Raw genomic sequence first — 22,380 nt, forward strand, 5'->3', positions numbered from 1 at the left:
GTAGATGTGGACACCGCCATGGACAAAGAGAAGATTCTTTAGATTCCAGAGCGGAGGCGGAAGCAAAGATCCGATCTTTGGCCGGAAGCAAGATGGCGGAAGCAAGATGGCGGAGGCTGGTTGTTAAAATGGGTCCTATAATTACCCATGAATCTGCCCATGACCGTACTACGCGTTTTGCGTTGGAGTAGGCCATCTTGCTCCGCTATAAGATCTTTGCGTTCCACCACTCACTGTGCGCGAGTCCGTCCAGGCCACGTTCCACCACTCACGGTACGCGAGTCTGTCCGGTTCACATTCCAGTTGGTAATGGTACGTGAACAATTAGATACATCTACGCACCTTGGCATGTGATTGCACAGCATGGAAGCGTTCTGTTCTGTTCCTTGCAAATCGTTAACAAGTCATGCTGGTGAAGGGGGTGAAAAGAAACCATGGAGACAAGAAATCAAGAAATTGCAAAATCACAAATCTGCTGGAGTTCTTTGAGGAAGTGAATATCAGGAGGCTGTAGATGTTGCTAACCTAGATTTTCAGAAGGCCTTCGATAAGGTGCAGCACGTCAGGCTGCTAGGGAGGATGCGAGCCCATGGTATTAAAGATGCTAGTGTAGCGGCGCCTGCTGGCATACGCAGAGATCGAACCCGGCGTTCGGAAGCCACGGTCATGTGACTCGGGAGGGGCCGCTTGTTTTCGCGCGGTTTTTGCTTGCGCGTGGCAGTTCAGCGCTGACCACTGATGTGGCCAGACGTGTCTAGAGAACATGTGTACTGAAAACCGAACTTTCGAATAAAGATCCGTTCAAAAACTTCAGTTGTCGTTCTTGAGACCACCAAACTAGCATGGATAACGAGTTGGCTGGATGGCAGAAGACAAAGAGTTGCATTAAAAGGGGCTTTTTCAAGTTGGCTGCCAGTGACTAGTGGAGTTCTGCAAGGGTCGGTGCTGGGGCCGTTTCTCTTCATGTTGTATGTTAAGGTATCAAAGGTATTTTATTAGTCACATTCACATACACCCAGGTGTAGTGAAGTGAAATGCTTTTTGCCACTTTGCAGCACACAAAAAAAGAATACAGACATAACACCAATGAGAGTCTTAAACACATAGAACATCCCCCCACAATGGCTCCCACCATGAGGGAAGGCACAAAGTCCAGTCCCCAACCCCAGTTCACCCATAGTCGGGCCCATTGATTTAGATAAAGGGATTGAAGGCTTTGTGGCCAAGTTTGCAGATGATGCTAAGATAGATGAAGGGCCAGGCAGAGTAGAAGAAGCAAAGACTGCAGAAGGACTTGGATAGGTTAGGAGAGTACGCAGAGAAATGGCAGATGAAATTCAGTATAGCAAAGTGCGGAGTCATGTATTTTAGGAATAAGAAGAAAGGTGTAGATTATTTTCTAAATGGAGAGAGAATCCAGAAATCGGAGGTACAAAGGGAATTGGGAGTGCTGTTGCAGGACTCCCAAAAAATGAATTTGCAAGTCGAATCGGTAGTAAGGAAGGCAAGTTCAATGCTAGCATTTATATCAAGAGGACTGGAATACAAACTGCTGAGGCTGTATTGCTGAGGCTCTATAAGGTGCTGGTCAGGCTACATTTGGAGTACTGTGAGCAAATTTGGGCCCCATATCTGTGCTGACTCTGGAGAGGGTCCAGAGGAGGTTTACAAGAATGATTCCAGGAATGAGTGGGTTAGCATACGTTGAGCATTTGACAGCACTGGGCCTTTACTCGCTGGAGTTTAGGTTGAGGGGGGACCTCTGAAACTTACAGATGAAAGGCAAAGAATGGATGTTGAAAGGATGTTTCCATTGATGGGAGTCTGAGACCAGATGTCATTGCCTCAGAATTAAAGGGCGCTCTTTTAGAGAGGAAGTGAGGAGGAACTTCTTTAGTCAGAGGGTAGTTAATCTGTGGAACTCATTGCCACAGAGAGCTGTGGAGGTCGTCTGTGGATATTTTTAAGGCAGAGATAGACAGATTCTTGATTAGAATGGGTGTCAAGGGTCATGAATGAATGGCGGAGTGGACTCGATGGGCCAAATGGCCTAATTCTACTCCTATAACTTGTGAAGTAGAGACATTGATGTGTTCTTCATTTTCCTTGATCTGTATTCCCTTTGTCTCATTTTCACACTTTACACTTCCTTGTCTCTGCATCTCCCTCTCCCCTGATTCAGTCTGAAGAAAGGTCTCGACCTGAAACGTCACCCATCCTTCTATCCAGAGATGCTGCCTGTCCCACTGAGTTACTCCAGCATTTTGTGTCTATCTTCAGTTTAAACCAGCATCTGTAGTTCTTTCCTACAACACTGATGTGTCTTCATGGTTGTCACACCAATGTGGTTGGTCCAGGTCAGATCATTGGTACTATTAATGCCAAGGAACATAAAACTAAGTTCATGTTCACCTCCGCACCATTCATGATGATTGGGGCATGTACTCCACCATGCTTCCAAAATCAATAACTAGCTCCTTTGTCTTGCTGACATTGAGGGAGAGACCATTGTCCTGACACCACATCACTAAGCTCTCTATCTGCTTCCTGTACTTAGTCGTGCCATTTTTCGTGATTCAGCCCACAACAGTCATCCATCTGCAAACAAGTAGATGGAATTAGAACTGAACTTGGCTGTGCTGTCATGAGTGTAAAGGGATAATAGTAGACTGAGAGTGCATCCTGTATTGAGAATTATTGTGGAGGAGGTACTGTCACCTATCCTCACTGACTGGCCTGTGGGTTAGAAAATCAGGATCCAGTGATGGGGGGTGGGGGGAGGGGGAGCCGTGGCTGTCTCCTTCGACCCCCACCTTCTCAACGCTCCTGCCCTCCCCGCAACTTTACTCCTGGCGACCCAGCCAAGTTTGCTACTTTGTGCAGCCCAGGCCGTGCTGACCCAGGCCAGACTCCCCACATGCTGTGGAAAGGAACACTTCCTCCTCCTCTCCCCTCCCCCCAGCTGCACTGTCCTTTTACAGCCGCTTCCCATCTCAAACAGTTCCAGGGTTGAAGGAGTGCCAGGTTTCGCTGAGCAGTCGCTACGAGAGTGACATTGCTCGGCCAAATCCACTCCAGCGGACGGCCACTGTCCCTGCTGCCCCGGCGGGAAAGCTGCTCCGTCATCCCGCCCTGGGGACCGGACCTGAGTCCTGGTAGAATGTCACCATCAGCAACTGGAGCTAGCCACCCAGCCAGAGAATGTATATCACCTGCCAGCAATGAAGGATAGACTTGGCTATTTCTCAGTACAGCAACATCGTTCTTGATGTTGCTTTTTTTTAAATTTCAAAATAGACTTTGTAAATAAGTAATTTCCACAATCTGAAGTTCAAGATCATCTTTAATCAGTACCCAAATTATAACGGTACAGCAGGTTGTTAGTTGTTAGTTCATCGTGACCGCTTCCAAGACTGAGTAGTGTAGGAAGTGGGTGTTAATATAAATTATACAGTAAGGTGGGGTTAGTGATGCTATTCTACTATGATTGGCTTACATGCATAAACCAATCTACATCCTTCCCCGTAAAGAGTGAATATAGGTATGTTACAAAACTTACCTTCAACGGCGCTGCAGTTCTGCCGCTGCCCGTTTGGCGACTTTGGCGCCTTTGAGAGGGGGGCGGGTTTAAAATGCGATTTTTCTGCAGCCTATTCAAATCGATCTCTGTTAGGCTGTTTAGTTGCTAAAGAAAAATCGCTTCGACTGCCGGTTTATTAAGTTTATTAAAATTAGCGCTGGATAAGTTAATTGTTACAGTAAATTAAAAATCATCTTCTAAAGCCGTGAACACCGACAACGGGACGGATCTCACGTAGGGGACAAGGCAAGGTAGGCTGTTTATTTTTACATAAAGAAGTACTTCTTAAGATGCCTTTAATCAAAATTTTAAGTTGCGAGAAGGTGACCTGGAGCCCATCCGAACCGGCAGTATTTTTCATGCCGATATGGGGTTCAAATTCACTGCAACCGCAACGTTCCAAACCAGCGCTTTCCACAAAATCCCACTCGCAAGATGATTTAAAGGGCCATTAATTTACAGCAATTAAACACTAAATTCCTTCCATTTGGCCTATAAATTTATGACAATGAGATTTTAAAATCACATTACATTGTGAATTCTTGTGTGAATGTTATTTGGACATTTAGGCTATTTAAAAATGTAAATCGTTTCTTAAGAAATGGATAGATGTTTAGATATAGTAATTGAATTTTGGAATTAGCTACAAATGGGTAACTAACTAATTATATGCTTTAATTTCAGGTCATCCAAGTAAGATTGTTTAATATTTGTTTCAGAATGCTTCAATCTATAATAACTGAAAATTTCTTTCAGTTCTCTTAATTTTTAATAAAGTTATGGCCATTTGACTGTCCTTGATCACAGCTTTTGTGTTAAGTCAATGGAAAAGCAATAGGGAACAAGATGCTAATTTCCGAGTATGAAAGTGGCCATAACTTTTTTAATACTAAAGGTATGAAAGTGAATTAGGTGTCAAATTAAACTTCTTTTTATGCTTTATCTGATGGGATAAATTGCAGACTTGATTTTTAAAATCTCAAAATTTTGTAACATTGCTAGTGAATATGGTTAAACACACATGCCGCAAGAATTCAAACATACTTGCCATATCTGTCAGGCGGTCTACTAATACAGCCCGAACACGTATGGACCAAGCCCTCTCCCCCTTCGCCGGAAAGATTAAAGGGAGGTGGTCAACCCAGAAGTGAGAAAGCAGCTGGGGATACCCATGGTGACTGACAGAGGGAGCATGCAGGAGAGGCAGTGGTGTAGTTAGTCATAGCCGCCGGTCGTGGTGGGGTACTCCAAGTTGACTGACACCATGTAAATAAGTAATTTCCACAATCTGAAGTTCAAGATCATCTTTAATCAGTACCCATATTATAACAGTACAGCAGGTCGTTAGTTGTTAGTTCATCGTGACCGCTTCCAAGACTGATTAGTGTAGGAAGTGGGTGTTAGTATGAATCATACAGTAAGGTGGGGTTAGTGATGCTATTCTACTATGATTGGCTTACATGCATAAACCAATCTACAGACTTTATTCGAGAAATAAATATATACAATACATGATCCTTACAAAACTCCATCCGACATTCTCGGAGGCTATACATACATGCAATACAGTTTCCCCAAATCACAATTTTTTCCCCACCCTTGCCACTCTATGCAGCTCACTGGCGTGGAATCCCTTCCCTTATTTTGAGGGGCATCTCCACCACACCCTGCCCCCTCCATGTCCAGCAGCGGAAGGACCCTAGACTGTGCTCCTCCCACATATAAAATTCTTAAAAGATTGGACAGGAAAAATGTTCCCGATGTTGGGGGAGTCCAGAACCAGGGGTCACAGTTTAAGAATAAGGGATGGGCCATTTAGGACTGAGATGAGGAAAAACTTCTTCACCCAGAGTTGTGAATCTGTGGAATTCTCTGCCCCAGAAGGCAGTGGATGCCACTTTACTGGATGTTTACAAGAGAGTTAGATTTAGCTCTAAGGGCTAAAGGAATCAAAGGATATGGGGAAAAAGCAGGAAGGGGTTACCGATTTTAGATGATCAGCCAGGATCATATTGAATGGTGGTGCTGGCTCCAAGGGCCTACTCCTGCACCTATTTTTCTATGTTTTTTCTGTTTCTATGTGAAAATCAGTGGATATTGCCTGGTCCATCATAGGTACTGACGTCCCCACCATTGAAGGGTTTTATAAGAGGCGCTGCCTCAAAAAGGCAGCCTGCATCAAAGACCAACACTACCCTGGCCACGCTCTCATTTCACCTCTGCCATTGGGAAGAAGGTGTAGGAGTTTGAATACCATGACCCAGTTCAAGAACATCTTATTCACAACATCAACCAGGCTCTTGAAACTACAAACACTAACTAAACCAAGAACTGTCTTGGTAGCACAAAGGACTTAAGGCTTTTTTGCACTGATAAAAAAATATTGTTTTGTTTTGTTTTGTTTATTACGTTGTCTACAGGTACTCTATTTCCAGGCCTGTAATGCTACTACAATCAAGAATTCCATTGTTCTGTTTTCGATACTTATGACAATTAACCCGGGGAGCCGTTGGAGCGAGGAGGCGTTACCTGGAACTGTGAGTATAAAAACAGCGCGGGGCTTGCTTTTACAGAGGCCCGGGGAGTCGTTGGTGCGAGGAGGAGTTACCTGGAGCTGTGAGTATAAAAACAGCGCGGGGCTTGCTTCTACAGAGGCCCGGGGAGCCGTTGGTGCGAGGAGGAGTTACCCAAATCTGCAACGTTCCATCTCACTTCCAGAGAAGGAGTCTGGTGGAAGCCTCTGATTGGTCGAACGGACTAGAGGAAGCAGCTGATTGGCTTGTATCCCGGGTAAGGCTTTATTGTATTCGGATAAGGGGGAGAATGAGGGCCAGGGCAGTTTACTGTTCTGGATGTCAGATGTGGGAGGTCATGGAGTCTGAGTGCCCTCCAGACGTCCACATCTGCGCCAGGTGCGTCGAGATGGGGCTCCTAAGGGACTGTGTTAGGAACCTGGAGCAGCAACTCGATGACCTCTGTCTGCTCAGCGAGAGCGAGGAGGTCATAGAAAGGAGTTACAGGGAGGTGGTCACTCCAAGACCACGGGAGACAGAAAACTGGGTCACAGTTAGGAAGAGCAGAGGCAGGGACGAGTGAGTACTCCAATGTCGGTACACCTTGCAAATAAGTACTCCTGTTTGAGTACGGATGGGGGTGACAGCCTGCCCGGGGGTAGCGAGAGGGGACGGGCCTCCAGCACAGAGACCGGCCCTGTTACTCCTGAAGGTAGGGACAAAAAGAAGAGGGCAATAGTAATTGGGGACTCTATTGTTAGGGGGTCGGATAGGCGATTCTGTGGACGCAGTCGGGAGACCAGGATGGTGGTCTGCCTCCCTGGTGCCAGGGTCTCAGATGTGTCTCAACGCGTCCAAGATATCCTGAAATCAGAGGGAGAGGAGCCTGAGGTCGTGGTACATATAGGTACCAATGACATAGGTAAAAAAAGGGAAGAGGTCCTGAAGGGAGGATTTAGGGAGTTGGGAGGAGAGTTAAGGAAAAGGACCAAAAAGGTAACAATCTCAGGATTACTGCCTGTGCCACACGACAGTGAGAGTAGGAATGGAGCGAGGTGGAGGATAAAAGCGTGGCTGAAAGACTGGTGCAGAGGGCAGGGATTCAAGTTTCTGGATCATTGGGACTTCTTTTGGGGAAGGTGGGACCTGTACAGAAAGGATGGGTTGCACTTGAACCCGAGGGGGACCAATATCCTGGTGGGGAAATTCGCAAAGGCTACTGGGGAGACTTTAAACTAGAACAGTTGGGGCGAGGGACTCAAATAGAGAAAGCTAGTAGACAGAATGGGAGGCAGGAAGCAGAAAAGGGAAGCACTCGGGCACAAGAGAAAGAAAAAAAAAAAAAAAAAGGAAATAAACAGAGAATAAGAGGCGGGGGGTTTCTTAAATGTGCATATTTTAATGCTAGGAGCATTGTAAGAAAGGTGGATGAGCTTAGAGTCTGGATAGACACCTGGAAGTATGATGTTGTGGCGATCAGTGAAACATGGTTGCAGAAGGACTGTGATTGGAAACTAAATATTCCAGGATTTCGTTGCTTCAGGTGTGATAGAATTGGAGGGGCAAGAGGTGGAGGTGTTGCATTACTAGTCAGGGAAGATATTACAGCAGTGCTTTGGCAGGATAGATTGGAGGGCTCATCTAGGGAGGCTATTTGGGTGGAATTGAGAAGTGGGAAAGGGGTAGCAACACTTATAGGGGTGTATTATAGACAGCCAAATGGGGATCGGGAATTGGAAGAGCAAATATGTAAGGAGATAGCAGATATTAGTAGTAAGCACAAAGTAGTGATTGTGGGAGATTTCAACTTTCCACACATAGACTGGGAAACACATTCGGTAAATGGGCTGGATGGTTTGGAGTTTGTAAAATGTGTGCAGGATAGTTTTTTGCAGCAATACATAGAGGTACCTACTAGAGGAGGGGCAGTGTTGGACCTCCTGTTAGGAAATGAGACGGGACAGATGGCGGAGGTATGCGTTGGGGAGCACTTCGGGTCCAGTGATCACAATACCATTAGTTTCAATATAATTATGGAGAGGGTCAGAACTGGACCTAGGGTTGAGATTTTTGATTGGAGAAAGGCTAACTTTGATGAGATGCGAAATGATTTAAAAGGAGTGAACTGGGACATTTTGTTTTATGGGAAGGATGTAGAAGAGAAATGGAGGACATTTAAAGGGGTAATTTTAAGAGTACAGAATCTTTATGTTCCTGTTCGGTTGAAAGGAAACAGTAAAAAGTGGAAAGAGCCCTGGTTTTCAAGGGAAATTGGACATCTTGTTCGGAAAAAGAGGGAGATCTACAATAATTATAGGCAGCATGAAGTAAATGACGTTCTTGAGGAGTATAAGGAATGTAAAAAGAATCTTAAGAAAGAAATTAGAAAAGCTAAAAGAAGACATGAGGTTGCTTTGGCAAGTAAGGTGAAAGTAAATCCAAAGGGTTTCTACAGCTATATTAATAGCAAAAGGATAACGAGGGATAAAATTGGTCCATTGGAGAGACAGAGTGGACAGCTATCTGCAGAGCCAAAAGAGATGGGGGAGATATTGAACAATTTCCTTTCTTAACCTCCAACCCGTTCTTATAATGCTCCTAGCATTAAAATATACACATTTAAGAAACCCACCCTCTCTTATTCTCTGATTATTTTCTTTTTCTTCTCTCTCCCCTACATTTTGGGTCAGAGTGCTACCATTCTCTGCCCCCTGCTTTTGAAAAATATAAAAGTGGCTAAGTCTCCAGGTCCTGACAGGATATTCCCTAGGACATTGAGGGAAGTTAGTGTAGAAATAGCCGGGGCTATGACAGAAATATTTCAAATGTCATTAGAAACGGGAATAGTCCCCGAGGATTGGCGTACTGCGCATGTTGTTCCATTGTTTAAAAAGGGTTCTAAGAGTAAACCTAGCAATTATAGGCCTGTTAGTTTGACTTCAGTGGTGAGCAAATTAATGGAAAAGATACTTAGAGATAATATATATAAGCATCTGGATAAACAGGGTCTGATTAGGAACAGTCAGCATGGATTTGTGCCTGGAAGGTCATGTTTGACTAATCTTCTTGAATTTTTTGAAGAGGTTACTAGGGAAATTGACGAGGGTAAAGCAGTGGATGTTGTCTATATGGACTTTAGTAAGGCCTTTGACAAGGTTCCTCACGGAAGGTTGGTTAAGAAGGTTCAACTGTTGGGTATAAATGCAGGAGTAGCAAGATGGATTCAACAGTGGCTGAATGGGAGAAGCCAGAGGGTAATGGTGGATGGTTGTTTGTCGGGTTGGAGGCAGATGACTAGTGGGGTGCCTCAGGGATCGGTGTTGGGTCCTTTGTTGTTTGTCATGTACATCAATTATCTGGATGAAGGTGTGGTAAATTGGATTAGTAAGTATGCAGATGATACCAAGATAGGGGGTGTTATGGATAATGAAGAGGATTTCCAAAGTCTACAGAGTGATTTAGGCCATTTGGAAGAATGGGCTGAAAGATGGCAGATGGAGTTTAATGCTGATAAATGTGAGGTGCTACACCTTGGCAGGACAAATCAAAATAGGACGTACATGGTAAATGGTAGGGAATTGAAGAATACAGTTGAACAGAGGGATCTGGGAATAACCGTGCATAGCTCCTTGAAGGTGGAATCTCATATAGATAGGGTGGTAAAGAAAGCTTTTGGTATGCTAGCCTTTATAAATCAGAGCATTGAGTATAGAAGCTGGGATGTAATGTTAAAATTGTACAAGGCATTGGTGAGACCAAATCTGGAGTATGATGTACAATTTTGGTCGCCCAATTATAGGAAGGATGTCAACAAAATAGAGAGAATACAGAGGAGATTTACTAGAATGTTGCCTGGGTTTCAACAACTAAGTTACAGAGAAAGGTTGAATAAGTTAGGTCTTATTCTCTGGAGCGCAGAAGGTTAAGGGGGGACATGATAGAGGTCTTTAAAACGATGAGAGGGATAGACAGAGTTGATGTGGATCAGCTTTTCCCTTTGAGAAAAGGGAAGATTCAAACAAGAGGACATGACTTCAGAATTAAGGGACAGAAGTTTAGGGGTAACACGAGGGGGAACTTCTTTACTCAGAGAGTGGTAGCGGTGTGGAATGAGCTTCCAGTGGAAGTGGTGGAGGCAGGTTCGTTGGTATCATTTAAAAATAAATTGGATAGGCATATAGATGAGAAGGGAATGTAGGGTTATGGTATGAGTGCAGGCAGGTGGGACTAAGTGAAAAAAGTTGTTCGGCACGGACTTGTAGGGCCGAGATGGCCTGTTTCCGTGCTGTAATTGTTATATAGTTATATGGTTAACCACTCTTGACTTGCCTCTTACCTTTTCCATTCCAAACATCCAGGCAGCAAAATAATCATTCGAGGTGAGGCAGCAATATACTTTGTCCAATCTGATGCACTGCATTTGATAGTCATAATATGATCTCCTCTGCACTGAAGAAATCAAATATCTGTGAAAGATCCAGACCCAAAACACTATTTGCGCATTCTGTCCACTGATGTTGCCTGACGCACCGAGTTCCACCAGCACTTTTTGTTATAATCAGAAACACTTTCATAAAAGTTTTAAAACATGCTTTTTTAAGGCTTTATTGCTTATGTTGTGGTATCTACATTACAATTTTCTTCAATGTGAGAGTACATACTTTGTCATATAGCAATGTTAAATACACAAAAGGAAAATGAAGCTCAGCTTAAATCTCAAATAGCTTTAGTTCACACACCAAACTGACCCCAAATTACATCATTTCTATCCTTGATAAGCTCTCCTACTATCCTGCACATACACAATGGACCGAGCCATCCTTCAATCCTTGGTCCTGATTCCAGCTGCCTGGGCAGTCCATGCTTTTGACAGCATCACGTATGGCTGAATTTTAAAGCCTTTAGTTCTGTATTTCAACTCTGAGTTATAAAAATATTTTTGGTTAAAATGTTAATAAAATTTTAATTTTCTTTCATATTTGGCATCTAAATTATTTCCATATTTCTTTTGATTTTCTAAGTTAATTTATTTATTTATAATCTCCCACTCATAAATTGAAAATAATGGCACCTAGACCGACAGAATGTAGAATTATGTTTAGATTAGACTGGCACTTGGACATACCTGTACCAGCTCAGTCAGTGAGCTGGAGAACCAGGAAAAGTTAAGTCTGCAGTGACAGTGGTGGAAACTGAAGAACATCTCAAATCATTATGAAGTAACTCAACGATGCGGTTACTTGATTTTTTTGTCATAAGTCAGCACAGGTACAGTGTATTCACTATCTTATAAACAAACCCACTTTTTAAATGTAGGCAATTCATTTTTTTTGCAGGCATGAACAAATACAATGTTGTGAAAGTTTGCAGTGAAAGGGGTCTAAAGAGTGCAAGAAACAAAATATCACCATATACACCATAATAAACACATTGGCCCTGAAATTTCTGAAAGTGGAACTGTATAACATACCAAGTGAAAAGCAACAAGACATACAACCACATAAAAGTTAACATAAACATCCACCACAGTGGATTCCACATTCCTCACTGTGAAGGAAGACAATAAAGTTCAATCTTCTTCCTCTTGTTCTCCCGCGGTCGGGGCAGTCAAATCATCCACAGTCAGGGCGACCAAAGCCCCCGCAGCCGACGATCGAAGCCCCCGTCGGGGTGATCGAAACTCCCACGTCAGGGCGGTTGAAACTCTCTCCGCGGCATGAAGCACCCGAGTCGGCCTCTTCTTACCAGAGACCGAGGGCTTCACGATGTTAAATCCCATGGGCCCCGCGGTTGGAACTTCGATCCCCAGCAAAGGGATCGCAAGCTCCGCGATGTTAAAGTCCCACAGACTCCCACGGCTTGGAGCACCTGGTCGGTTTCCAGGCCAACTCCACGATGCTAGGCCGCAGTGAGGACGGAGATACAATACAGAAAAAAAATCGCATCTCCGTCGATGTAAGAAATCGAAAAAAAGTTTCCCCCAACCACCCACATAAAACAAATCAAGGAACACCAAAACATACTTTTTCACAGATACTAAAAATAACAAAAAGAAAGGACAGAGACTGTTGGCGAAACAGCCACTGCATGACGTTTGATGTTAAATGTACAGACTTTACAGTTAAAAACAAAGCACCTGGTTAAAGCATTGTCAGTTTAACATTTTCATTTTTCAAAATGCCCTCTATTTATTATACCATTGAGGCAATTCATTTTCTTAAAAAAAATATGATGAAAAATGTTAACATGAATGGAGCATTCAAATTCTCATCACAACCTTAGGCGATACATTGGTTGTGGGATTACTGCTCCCACACCAAAATACTGGCTTTTAAAGATAGTCTGACTCTGCAGTTTCTAAATGCTTTGTGATGTAGCTGATTAAAAACTTTTCATTATCTGGCTCCTTCAGGTAAAAATGGCCTCCAGAAAGACTCTGGCTGGTAAATTCTCCAGTTGTTAAATCTTTCCAAGCTGTAGGATTTAAACAAAGTGCAATTTTATTCCGGTACAAAACAGAATTTACATGGACAAAATGAATTGTTGTTTAAAACAACCACTTCCCTAAACATTTCTCGAAGTATAGAACTCCACAGGACTGTATTCCTCTGCATGTTTGATTTTTAAGCTGTCCCTTTAACCTCTTGGAATAAGTGGGTTTGTTTTGGGTGGGAAGTATTTTTACCATTTCTTTTTTTTAAAAATATTTTATTTTATTAGAAGTACAATCATATGGCACCAAAGTGCCTAATATATATTTTCATAATACATTTTATGTACAGCTTCTTATTTTTTTTGTTATAATAAAGAAAGATAAGAATAAGAAAAAGAAATTAGATAGTAAAGGATAGAAAGACGTGAGATATATAGTGTGTGAAGAAAAAGAAAAAAGACGAATGAATGAAGAAAGTTGAAGAAAAGAAAATAGGAAAAAGAGAATAAGACATAAAGAAAAGAAGTAAGGTGATCATTGTTTATAATCTTGACCATCCCTCGTCCAGTCCTGAAACAGTTAGCTTTTACAATTGTGTTGCACCATATGATTCCAAAAAGACGACAAATGGAGACCAACTCGTTATGAATTGGTCTGATTTATCCATTAGGAGGAATCGCATTTCCTCAAGATGTGCGGTGTCCAACATGCTTGCAATCCACATTTTAAGCATTGGTATTGATGTATTTTTCCAAAATTTTTACCATTTCTAAAGGGGCTGTCCGACAGCGGTGACCTAATCTGCAAGTTTAGAAGAGTTTGCCCTCGACTCAAACTCGCAGCATGGTCGACACGAGGTCCTAGGAGGTCCTGTGAGGTCGCTGGAACTCTCCTTCATGCTCGAGGGAAGTTCCCGAATACTCAAGGTCTCAGCTAGGTCGCGGAATATTTTTCAGCATATTGAAAAATTTTCCGCGATTGAAATTTGGTCGGCATGGCTCTTTTGAACTCGTAGTGCAGTGGAGTGGGGTCGCTATTTAGTTAGGCAGTCGAGGGCAACCGTAGGCAATCTCCTTCGCTGACCGGGCATTTTGATTGGCTCATTGGAGTTTTCAGGACCTAGGAAGACCTACCGGTAGGTAAAATGCCTGCTAAACTTTATTATACTTCTTAAAAGTGTCTCCACTCCTTCTTCCCCCCCCCTCTCTACGCTCTCTAAAGGGCTTACCATACACTGTGGCAGCCGTTTACCTTCCTCTTCATCGCGCAGACAGTGCTCCTCCGCTTTCCCTGGCCCCCACCTTCGCGATGTGCGTGTGTGTGTGTGTGTGTGTGTGTGTGTGTGTGTGTGTGTGTGTGTGTGTGTGTGTGTGTGTGCGCGTGTGCGTGTGCGTGTGCGTGTGTGTGTGTGTGTGTGTGTGTGTGCGCGGTCGGTAGATACAGCTCGCGATTCGGTCGATGCAGCTCGCGGTTTCAACGCAGCCGGTCGATCCAGCTGGAGGCTTTCCAGGAGAGTGCCCTCATGCTTGAAGGTCGAAGACACTCTTCTGGACTCGCGGATTAGGTCGCCCAAGTGGGACAGGCCCTTAACATACCTCCTGTTTGTAACCGAGGTGGGGGGGGAGGAGGAGTTAAAAAAAAATGACAGGTGGCAGGTTTGGGCAGCTGAATGATCCAAGGATAATCCAGCCCAATTTAATGCAAACAGAAAGCAAACACAAATTATTTTTGTGATTGAGGATTAATACAATTTCCCAGAACACAGACAAAATTACTCACCTTCAAGGTCGTACGGCATATCCTCTTTTCCATTAAAGCTGCTGATAGAACAGGAGAAGAACTTCATCTGTGGTTTTTCAAATCTGTAATACCAAAAGAGGTCAAACATCATTCAAAAGTCTTCAACTCCACCCTGAGCACAATAACATCCATTTTATGGGATGTTGTGCTTGTTTTCAACAACACAGTGGTTAAACGTATTGAAATTACATTCGACAGCGCAGAGGTATACAATTGTGAATTTACTAAACCAACGTTGATTTGCAGTCTTTTCCGCTCCTGGACGTTCAAGTTGCCGAACCAAGCCACGATGCAGCCAGTCAGTATGCTCTCTATTGTGAACCTGTAGAAGTTCAAGAGAATCCTCCTTGACATACCGACTCTCAGTAATCTTTTCAGGAAGTAGAGGCGCTGATGTGCCTTCTTTATGATTGCATCAGTGTGCTGGGTCCAAGAAATATGCACGCCCAGAAATGTGAAGTTTTTGATGCTCTCCACCATCGTCCCATTGATATAAACAGGGTTATGTGTCCTCATCCTTCCCCTTCCAAAGTCCACAATCAGTTCCTTGGTTTTACTGGTGTTGAGAGCCAGGTTGTTGTGCTGGCAGCATTTGGCCAATCGGTTGATCTCACTTCTATACTCTGAATCATCACCATCTATAATTCGTCCAATAACAGTGGTGTCGTCGGCGAACTTGTTGATGGAGTTCGCCCTATGCCCGGCTACGCTGATTGTTACTGAAGATGAGGTATTTCTGCCAATTCAGACAGACTGAGGTCTGTGGAAGAGGAAGTCGAGGATCCAATTGCAGAGGGATGCGCAGAGACCCCGCTCCGTGAGCTTGGGGATGAGCAGAGACCCCGCTCCGTGAGCTTGGTACCAGCTTTTTTTTTTTTGTATCAAAATATAATTTATTTAAATTCCAACACGATACAAAAATCGCCACCCTCCCCAGAATCCCCTCCAGAATATGGGACCGGGACCCGAACCAGGGGGCGGGAGTCTTCCTTCACCACTATACTTCCCTCCCCCCTGGAGGATTCCCTTTCCTCCCTCTTCCGCTCCTCCTTAGAAAGATTCCTCCTCTTTTTCGATGGGGAGGAGCTCACAGACTCTGGGGTCCCCTGAGCAACCTTCCTCTGTGGCACCCCTTCCACCCGCCCGATCCCCACTGCCCCGGCTCGATTATGGGGCTAGCGTACTCCCTAACGTTCTTGTCCCTGGGGGTTTTGTTCCCCAGGTGCTTCACCTTCTTTGCCACCTAGCTCCCCTTCTTTTGTCCCTCCCCACCCCAGGGTTCCCTGACTCAACTACTGGGGGGGTGGGAGCGGGGATGGGCGGTTATTGGCATAGGAGGCCTCCGCCCGGGATTTGGGGCAATTCCTCCGAATATGCCCCAATTCCTTGGCACCTTGGGTGCGCCGATGTCCAGAAGATGGTGAAATCACGCCCATCCAGCTGGACACAGATGCGCCGTCAACTACCTCCTCCCGGTCCAGCAACGTCGTCAGCTGGCGCCGGAGGGAAAAGAACATGCTGCAGCTCCTTCCTTCGGATATCGGGGTGATGTCCGACAGTACCCTCCCCAGGGTGCGCGATGGACCCTATGGTGTTGAGCTGCAAGAAAACTCCCCCCCCCCCCACTGTGACCCCTCTACGCACAGCCGCGTTCACCCCCTCAATTGACTCAAGGAAGAACTCGACCTTCCCGAACATTTTACGCACGTACAGGACGCCTGTGGGCTTGGCCGCCACCGCCACGGCAGCCGAGCAGTCCTCCAGGTTGATCTGGGGGGGCAAGTAGCATCTTACCCCATGCTCAAAAGGCAGGTTCTTCATGGGGAATCGGGCCCCAAGAGGAGTTGCCAAAGCAGCTGAAGCAGCTGCCTGAGCATAGCTCCTGGAAGGCCCCAGCTCCCCAGAACACTGACCCAGCATTGTCTCAGGCACTAAAATTAAACAAACACAAAAACATAACTGACAGTCAAAATACAGGCATTGACAGTCAGAAATGGCACGCAGCCAGTGTCCAAACACAAATATGGAACTGTTTGAGGGAGGCAGCGAGTGATGTTGCCTCGGACACTGATAATGGCGGCTCCCCCACAAAACCGCTGCGTCACCACGTCTTCGCCCAGCTATCTCGGCTCTCCTGCAACCCCCGGCGAGCTGCTGACCCTCACAGACAATCCCAGCTGTTCCTCTCTGCTTCTCCAGCAACGAAAGGGACTTGCCTGCAGTCTTTGATGTTGGAAAACCATCTCCCTCTGAGAGAAAGGAGGCTTTGTCAGCTCCAAGCTCCAAGGCCGCAGAAAGATGTCGAGATGGTCCAGGTGTGGAAATCCTCCCACACCACACAAAAGCCAGACCGTTCCAGTCGGCACCTACGAGGAAGTAAGTGGGGGTTGTTCTGGACTCAGGTGTAAAAGTCCAGAAAGACTTACTCCCCATTGCTGGCGCGCAGCAGTTCCTGGCAGGTTGCCAGCCACAATGTGGTACCTGGGCAGTACGCTGATAAAACTGTATGCAGTCCCACAAACAAGCAGAAACTTTTAAATAGGTTTCTGCAGTCACAGCGATACACAAGGGTGTTTAAATGTATCACTGTGCCTCCTCACTTGTTTTTGTGTTTGAACGGGAGCTCCACAACACCACACTTCCTCGCGTAACCAGCTTTTTTTCTTCTTTTTTTAAAAATAAATTTATTCAATTATTAAAAAAATAATATTACACTACAATAAAACAAGCCAGAACCCACCACTATAATACAATACAAACATGTAATAAACTACTATACAACTATGATACAATCCTTATTGAGGATACATTCAACACCCTGCGGAGCCCAGCGGTCCCGGAACTCCCTCAGGGTGCCCGTAGACAGGGCGTATTCCCTTTCTAATCCCACCCGGGCACGGACGTAACCCCGGAAAAGGGGCAGGCAGCTGGCTCGGGTAGAGCCCTCCACCATCTGGCGCCGTGACTCGCGGATGGCTCGCGTAACCAGCTTGGAGGGGATGATGGTATTGAACGCCAAGCTGTAGTCTATAAACAACAGCCTGACGTAAGTGTTTTTATTGTCCAAGTGGTCCAATGCGGAGTGGAGAGCCAGTGAGATCGCATCCTCCGTTGCCCTATTGTGGCGGTAAGTGAAATGTAGTGGGTCGAAGTTCTTGTCAAGGAAGCAGTTGATATGCTCCATAACCAACCTCTCAAAGCACTTCATCACCACTGACGTTAGTGTCGGTAGTCGTTGAGGCACGTCACCTTACTCTTCTTGGGCACTGGTATTATTGATTCCGTCTTAAAGCAGGTGGGAACCTCAGACCTCAGAAGTGGGAGGTTGAAAATGTCCGCAAAACCTCCAGCCAGTTGGTCTGCACAGGTTCTGTAACTCCACCGGGTATTCCATCGGGTCCAGGTGTTTTCCGAGGATCCACCCCCCTGAACGATCTTCTGACGTCGGCCTCAGTGATAGTTTGCTCCTGTCCAGGAGTGTTGAGCCCCCCTTCTAAAAATGCCCAGCCTTGGCTCCAAGTCTTTGAGGCTAAAAGTAAGAACTAACCAAATGGAAGCTCACAGACACTGTGTTTCATTAGTGTAGTCCATAGAATAAATTGTCTCCTTATGTGGTTCTACTCGCAATGCAAGATAGAGGTCAATACCTGCTATTTGAATAGGAAATGAACTAGAATTTGATAAGAAAATCTACCGAGACTTAATTTTTAAGATTCTGAGTAAAGATGACTTTTCATATGATGTGCAATAATCCCAAGTTACTTTACAACAAAAAAGTTATATATCTAAACTATCCTACAAATTCATTCAACAGTTTTATGAATTAAAACTGATCTTTAAAGTATCAACAATTAATCTTCCTCTGAATCCAAGGAAATGTAAGGGGAATTGGCATTTTGATAGTAGCCAGCAGCTCTAATAAAATTAAGAGTAATATCTATCTGGTTTCGGGAGGGATGAGGGCTGGCACTGCATTGCCAACTCCTTAACTCAGCAGACACCCAGAGTTGCTCCAGTGAGTTGCATGTGGAGTTTCAAAAACAGGACCACTGACACCCAAGAGTGCCAAGAATTGTTATTTCATAATCCTCTTTTACTCTAACACTTAAGTTTGTTACTGTGTGGGAAAAGATAAAGTTTTATGTTTACAATTAACATTTATTTTTTTGGGTGCACTGGCCATTTTGCATAATAGTACCCTCACATGACCATGAGGAAAAACCATTTGCACCCAATTTGCATTGTAAAAGAGGAAAATATACAAATATTAACTTGGCGTCTCATGTCTATTTTGTTTTCCTGATCATACTATAAGTATATTATCTAGCATTACCGAATTAATTCCACAAGTCTTAGATCTGCTTTTAAAACTGGAACAAACAGCTGCAGAGTTTCTTTATTTGTAAGAATTTCAGATGGAGTACCACCGATGGATGTCATCCATTTCAGGAATTCATCATCTGGGAGGTCTGACTTCTTGAGAGCGAATTGAGCTGCAGTCTAAAGTATAGGAGAAAGGTGAAATAATTATTCTGTGTTATTTTAAACGGTTAATCCATACTTTAAAAAATTCAAATGAAGCCAGACAAACCAGTGTAAATTCATTTGTATGTTTTAAATTTCTAATTGCCATTACATTCAGGGATCAGTGCTAGAGTGTCACTTAAATTATACAGCTTGTTTGGGTAATAATAGGTTAGTTTAGTTGTTGGATAATCACCAAACAGGCTTTATAATTTTTCACAGCAATCATTCTGTCCATGTAACCTGTTAGTACTAAATTATGAACAGTTTTGTTCTCTTATTTTAGTTTAGAGTAACAGGCCCTTCGGCCCACTGAGTCTGCACCGACCAGCTTTCCTAGCACATGAACACTATCCTATACACACTAGGGACAATTTACACTTGTACCAAGCCAATTAACCTACAAACCTGTACATCTTTGTTGTGTGGGAGGAAACTGAAGATCTCGTAGAAAATCCACGCAGTCATGGGGAGAACATACAAACTGTACAGACAGCACCCATAGTCAAGATCAAACCCGGGCCTCTGGTGCTACAAAAGCTGTAAGGCAGTAACTCTACCGCTGCGTCACCGTTCCTCAACAAATACCATAACTGAGAATGCATACAGTGCCCTCCATAATGTTTGCGACAGACCCATCATTTATTTATTTGCCTCTGTACTCCACAATTTGAGATTTGTAATAAGAAAAATCACATGTGGTTAAAGTGCTAATTGTCAGATTTTATTAAAGGCCATTTATATATATTTTGGTATCACCGTGTAGAAGTTACAGTTATGTTTATACATAGTCCCCCCATTTCAGGGCACCATAATGTTTGGGACACATGGCTTCACAGGCGTTTGTAATTGCTCAGGTGTGTTTAAATGCCTCCTTAATGCAGGTATAAGAGAGCTCTCAGCACCTGGTCTTTCCTCCAGTCTTTTCATCTCCTTTGGAAACTTTTATTGCTGTTTATCAACACGATGACCAAAGTTGTGCCAATGAAAGTCAAAGAAGCCATTATGAGACTGGGAAACAAGAATAAAACTGTTAGAGACATCAGCCAAACCTTACGCTTACCAAAATCAACTGTTTGGAACATCATTAAGAAGAAAGAGAGCACTGGTGAGCTTACTAATCACTAAGGGACTGGCAGCAACCACAGTTCTGGAAAAGGGTCGTGGACAGATGAGACAAAGATTAACTTGTATCAGAGTGATGGCAAGAGCAAAGTATGGAGGAGAGAAGGAATTGCCCAAGATCCAAAGCATACCACCTCTTCTGTGAAACACAGTGGTGGGGGTGTTATGGCCTGGGCATGTATGGCTGCTGAAAGTACTGGCTCACTTATCTTCATTGATGATACAACTTCTCATGGTAGTAGCATAATGAATTCTGAAGTGTATAGACACATCCTATCTGCTCAAGTTCAAACAAATGCCTCAAAACTAATTTGAAGGCGATTCATTCTACAGCAAGACAATGATCCCAAACATCCTGGTAAAGCAACAAAGGAGTTTTTCAAAGCTAAAAAATGGTAAATTCTTGAGTGGCCAAGTCAATCACCCATTCTGAACCCAATTGAGCATGCCTTTTATATACGGAAGAGAAAACTGAAGCCCCCAAAACAAGTATAAGCTAAAATGGCTGCAATACAAACTTGGGAGAGCATCACCAGAGAAGACAACCAGCAACTGGTTATGTCCATGAATCGCAGACTTCAAGCAGACATTACATGCAAAGGATGGGGTGGGAGATTGCAACTTTCACGTGGTCCGCCCTGTTTAGACGAATGCAATCAACCTGGAGTGCACAAGCAAATAAAGATCAAATAGAACAAGTTGTCCTACAACTTTAGGCTGTGCACGCTATACGCAAGAAGATGATGCAAAGAATATGCAAACATGACCACTTTCATTTACATGACATTGCTGTGTCCCTAACAATATGGTGCACTGAAATGGGGAGACTATGTATAAACACTGCTGTAATTTCTGCATGGTGAAACCAAAATGTATAAAAACGGCCTTTCTTAAAATCTGACAATGTGCACTTTAACCACATGTAGTTTTTTTCTATTACAAATTTCAAATTGTGGAATACAGAGGCAAATAAATAAATGATGGGTCACAAAGATTATGGAGGGCACTGTATAATGTAGGACACTTGCAGCTGCAGGGAAAATTTCAATAATCGTAGGTAGACACAAAATGCTGGAGTAACTCAGCGGGACAGGCAGCATCTCTGGAGAAGGAATGGGTAACATTTCATGCAAAGGGTGGTGGGTGTATGGAACGAGCTGCCAGAGGCAGTAGTTGATGCAGGAACTATTCCAGAGTTAAAAAAACAGTTAGACAGGTGCATGGATAGTACAGGTTTGGAGGGATATGGGCCAAACATGGGCAGGTAGCTGGGACATGTTGGCCGGTGTGGGCAAGTTGGGCCGAAGGGCCTGTTTCCATGCTGTATCACGCTATGACACACAGCTGCTAAATATATTTCATTTCATATATAAACTGAAAAGTTCCAAGGAACTGAAAAAAATAAAATGGTCCCTGCCTCTTGGTCTCTCTGTGCACATGTTCTTTCCAGTTGACAAAAGGCACAATAAGTGTATTTAGAAAAATGCACTTAATACAAGCACACAGAAGCATACCATATTTGTATGCCACAAAGCAAAATCTGTAGATGCCCTCAGAATAAGGAAATTGGCAAAATCTTTCAATGGATTGATTGCTACAGGGAAGAATAGGTTAAGGCAACAGAGAGGAACTCAGCGGGTCAGGCGGCATCAGAGGAGGGAATTGACTGACCATCTTTTGGGTCAGGACCCTTCTTCAGACTAAACACAACAGAGATCCCTGAGATATACTACTCGAGGTATGCCATGACCATGAGAGTTTAAAAAAATAAAATAAAATCCATGTGAGAAACAAATCTAATCTGCTTTAAAAGTATCCTCTGATGGAAAGCATGTGTGCCTGTAATGTTTTGCCTATTTACTCCACCAAAATGGATATTGTCATTAGAATCTACCATCTTCCAACTTATAAACAGACAAAAACCACACAAGACAATGCAAGTCTAAAGAAGGGTCCAGACCCAAAACGTGTGCATCCATTCCCTCCACACATGCTGCCTAACCTGCAAGTTCCTTTAGCACTTTGTGCTTTGCTCAAGATTTCAGCGTCTGCAGTTCCTTGTGTCTATATAAGACAGCTCATTCGGTATCCATCTAACCAGATGTCCGTGTTTCAGTTTACAAAGGCTGCTCAGGGCCTCGATCTACTTTTACCCCAAACTTATTTTTGTCTTTGGCAATCTTAGCTACAACCTATAGCACCCCTGAGTTCACCATGTTCAGGAATCAAACTGAAGCAGCCTGCTAACACATTGCTGACACATTGCATGCAAAAGACAAAGGCTGGATCCCACAGGTAAATCCCACATTTATGGCACCCACTCATTAGTCATCTGCATTTCCTTTCTTTGCAGATCCTCCTATAATGATAGCAGAAGTTTAGTTTAGAAACACAGCGCGGAAACA

At 43.9% G+C, this 22,380-nt stretch overlaps 1 protein-coding gene across 3 annotated transcripts in view; it reads right to left on the reverse strand.

Annotated features, from left to right (window-relative positions):
* Positions 1 to 10,672: 10,672 nt before the first annotated feature.
* The window catches only part of olah (oleoyl-ACP hydrolase), a 48,718-nt gene continuing 37,010 nt past the window's right edge, over positions 10,673 to 22,380 (reverse strand). For 2 of the 3 annotated variants that reach the window (XM_033012910.1, XM_033012920.1), the window contains exons 5-7: positions 18,660 to 18,826; positions 14,306 to 14,388; positions 10,673 to 12,567 (exon numbers count right to left, since the gene is read on the reverse strand). In XM_033012910.1, the coding sequence (XP_032868801.1) occupies positions 12,425 to 12,567; positions 14,306 to 14,388; positions 18,660 to 18,826 (393 nt within the window). In that variant the 3' untranslated portion in view covers positions 10,673 to 12,424. The remainder of the gene's footprint in view (positions 12,568 to 14,305; positions 14,389 to 18,659; positions 18,827 to 22,380) is intronic. The other variant, XR_004410051.1, reaches the window with a different exon arrangement.

This window comes from Amblyraja radiata, chromosome 2, assembly GCF_010909765.2.
Source record: "Amblyraja radiata isolate CabotCenter1 chromosome 2, sAmbRad1.1.pri, whole genome shotgun sequence".
Lineage (NCBI taxonomy): Eukaryota > Metazoa > Chordata > Chondrichthyes > Rajiformes > Rajidae > Amblyraja > Amblyraja radiata.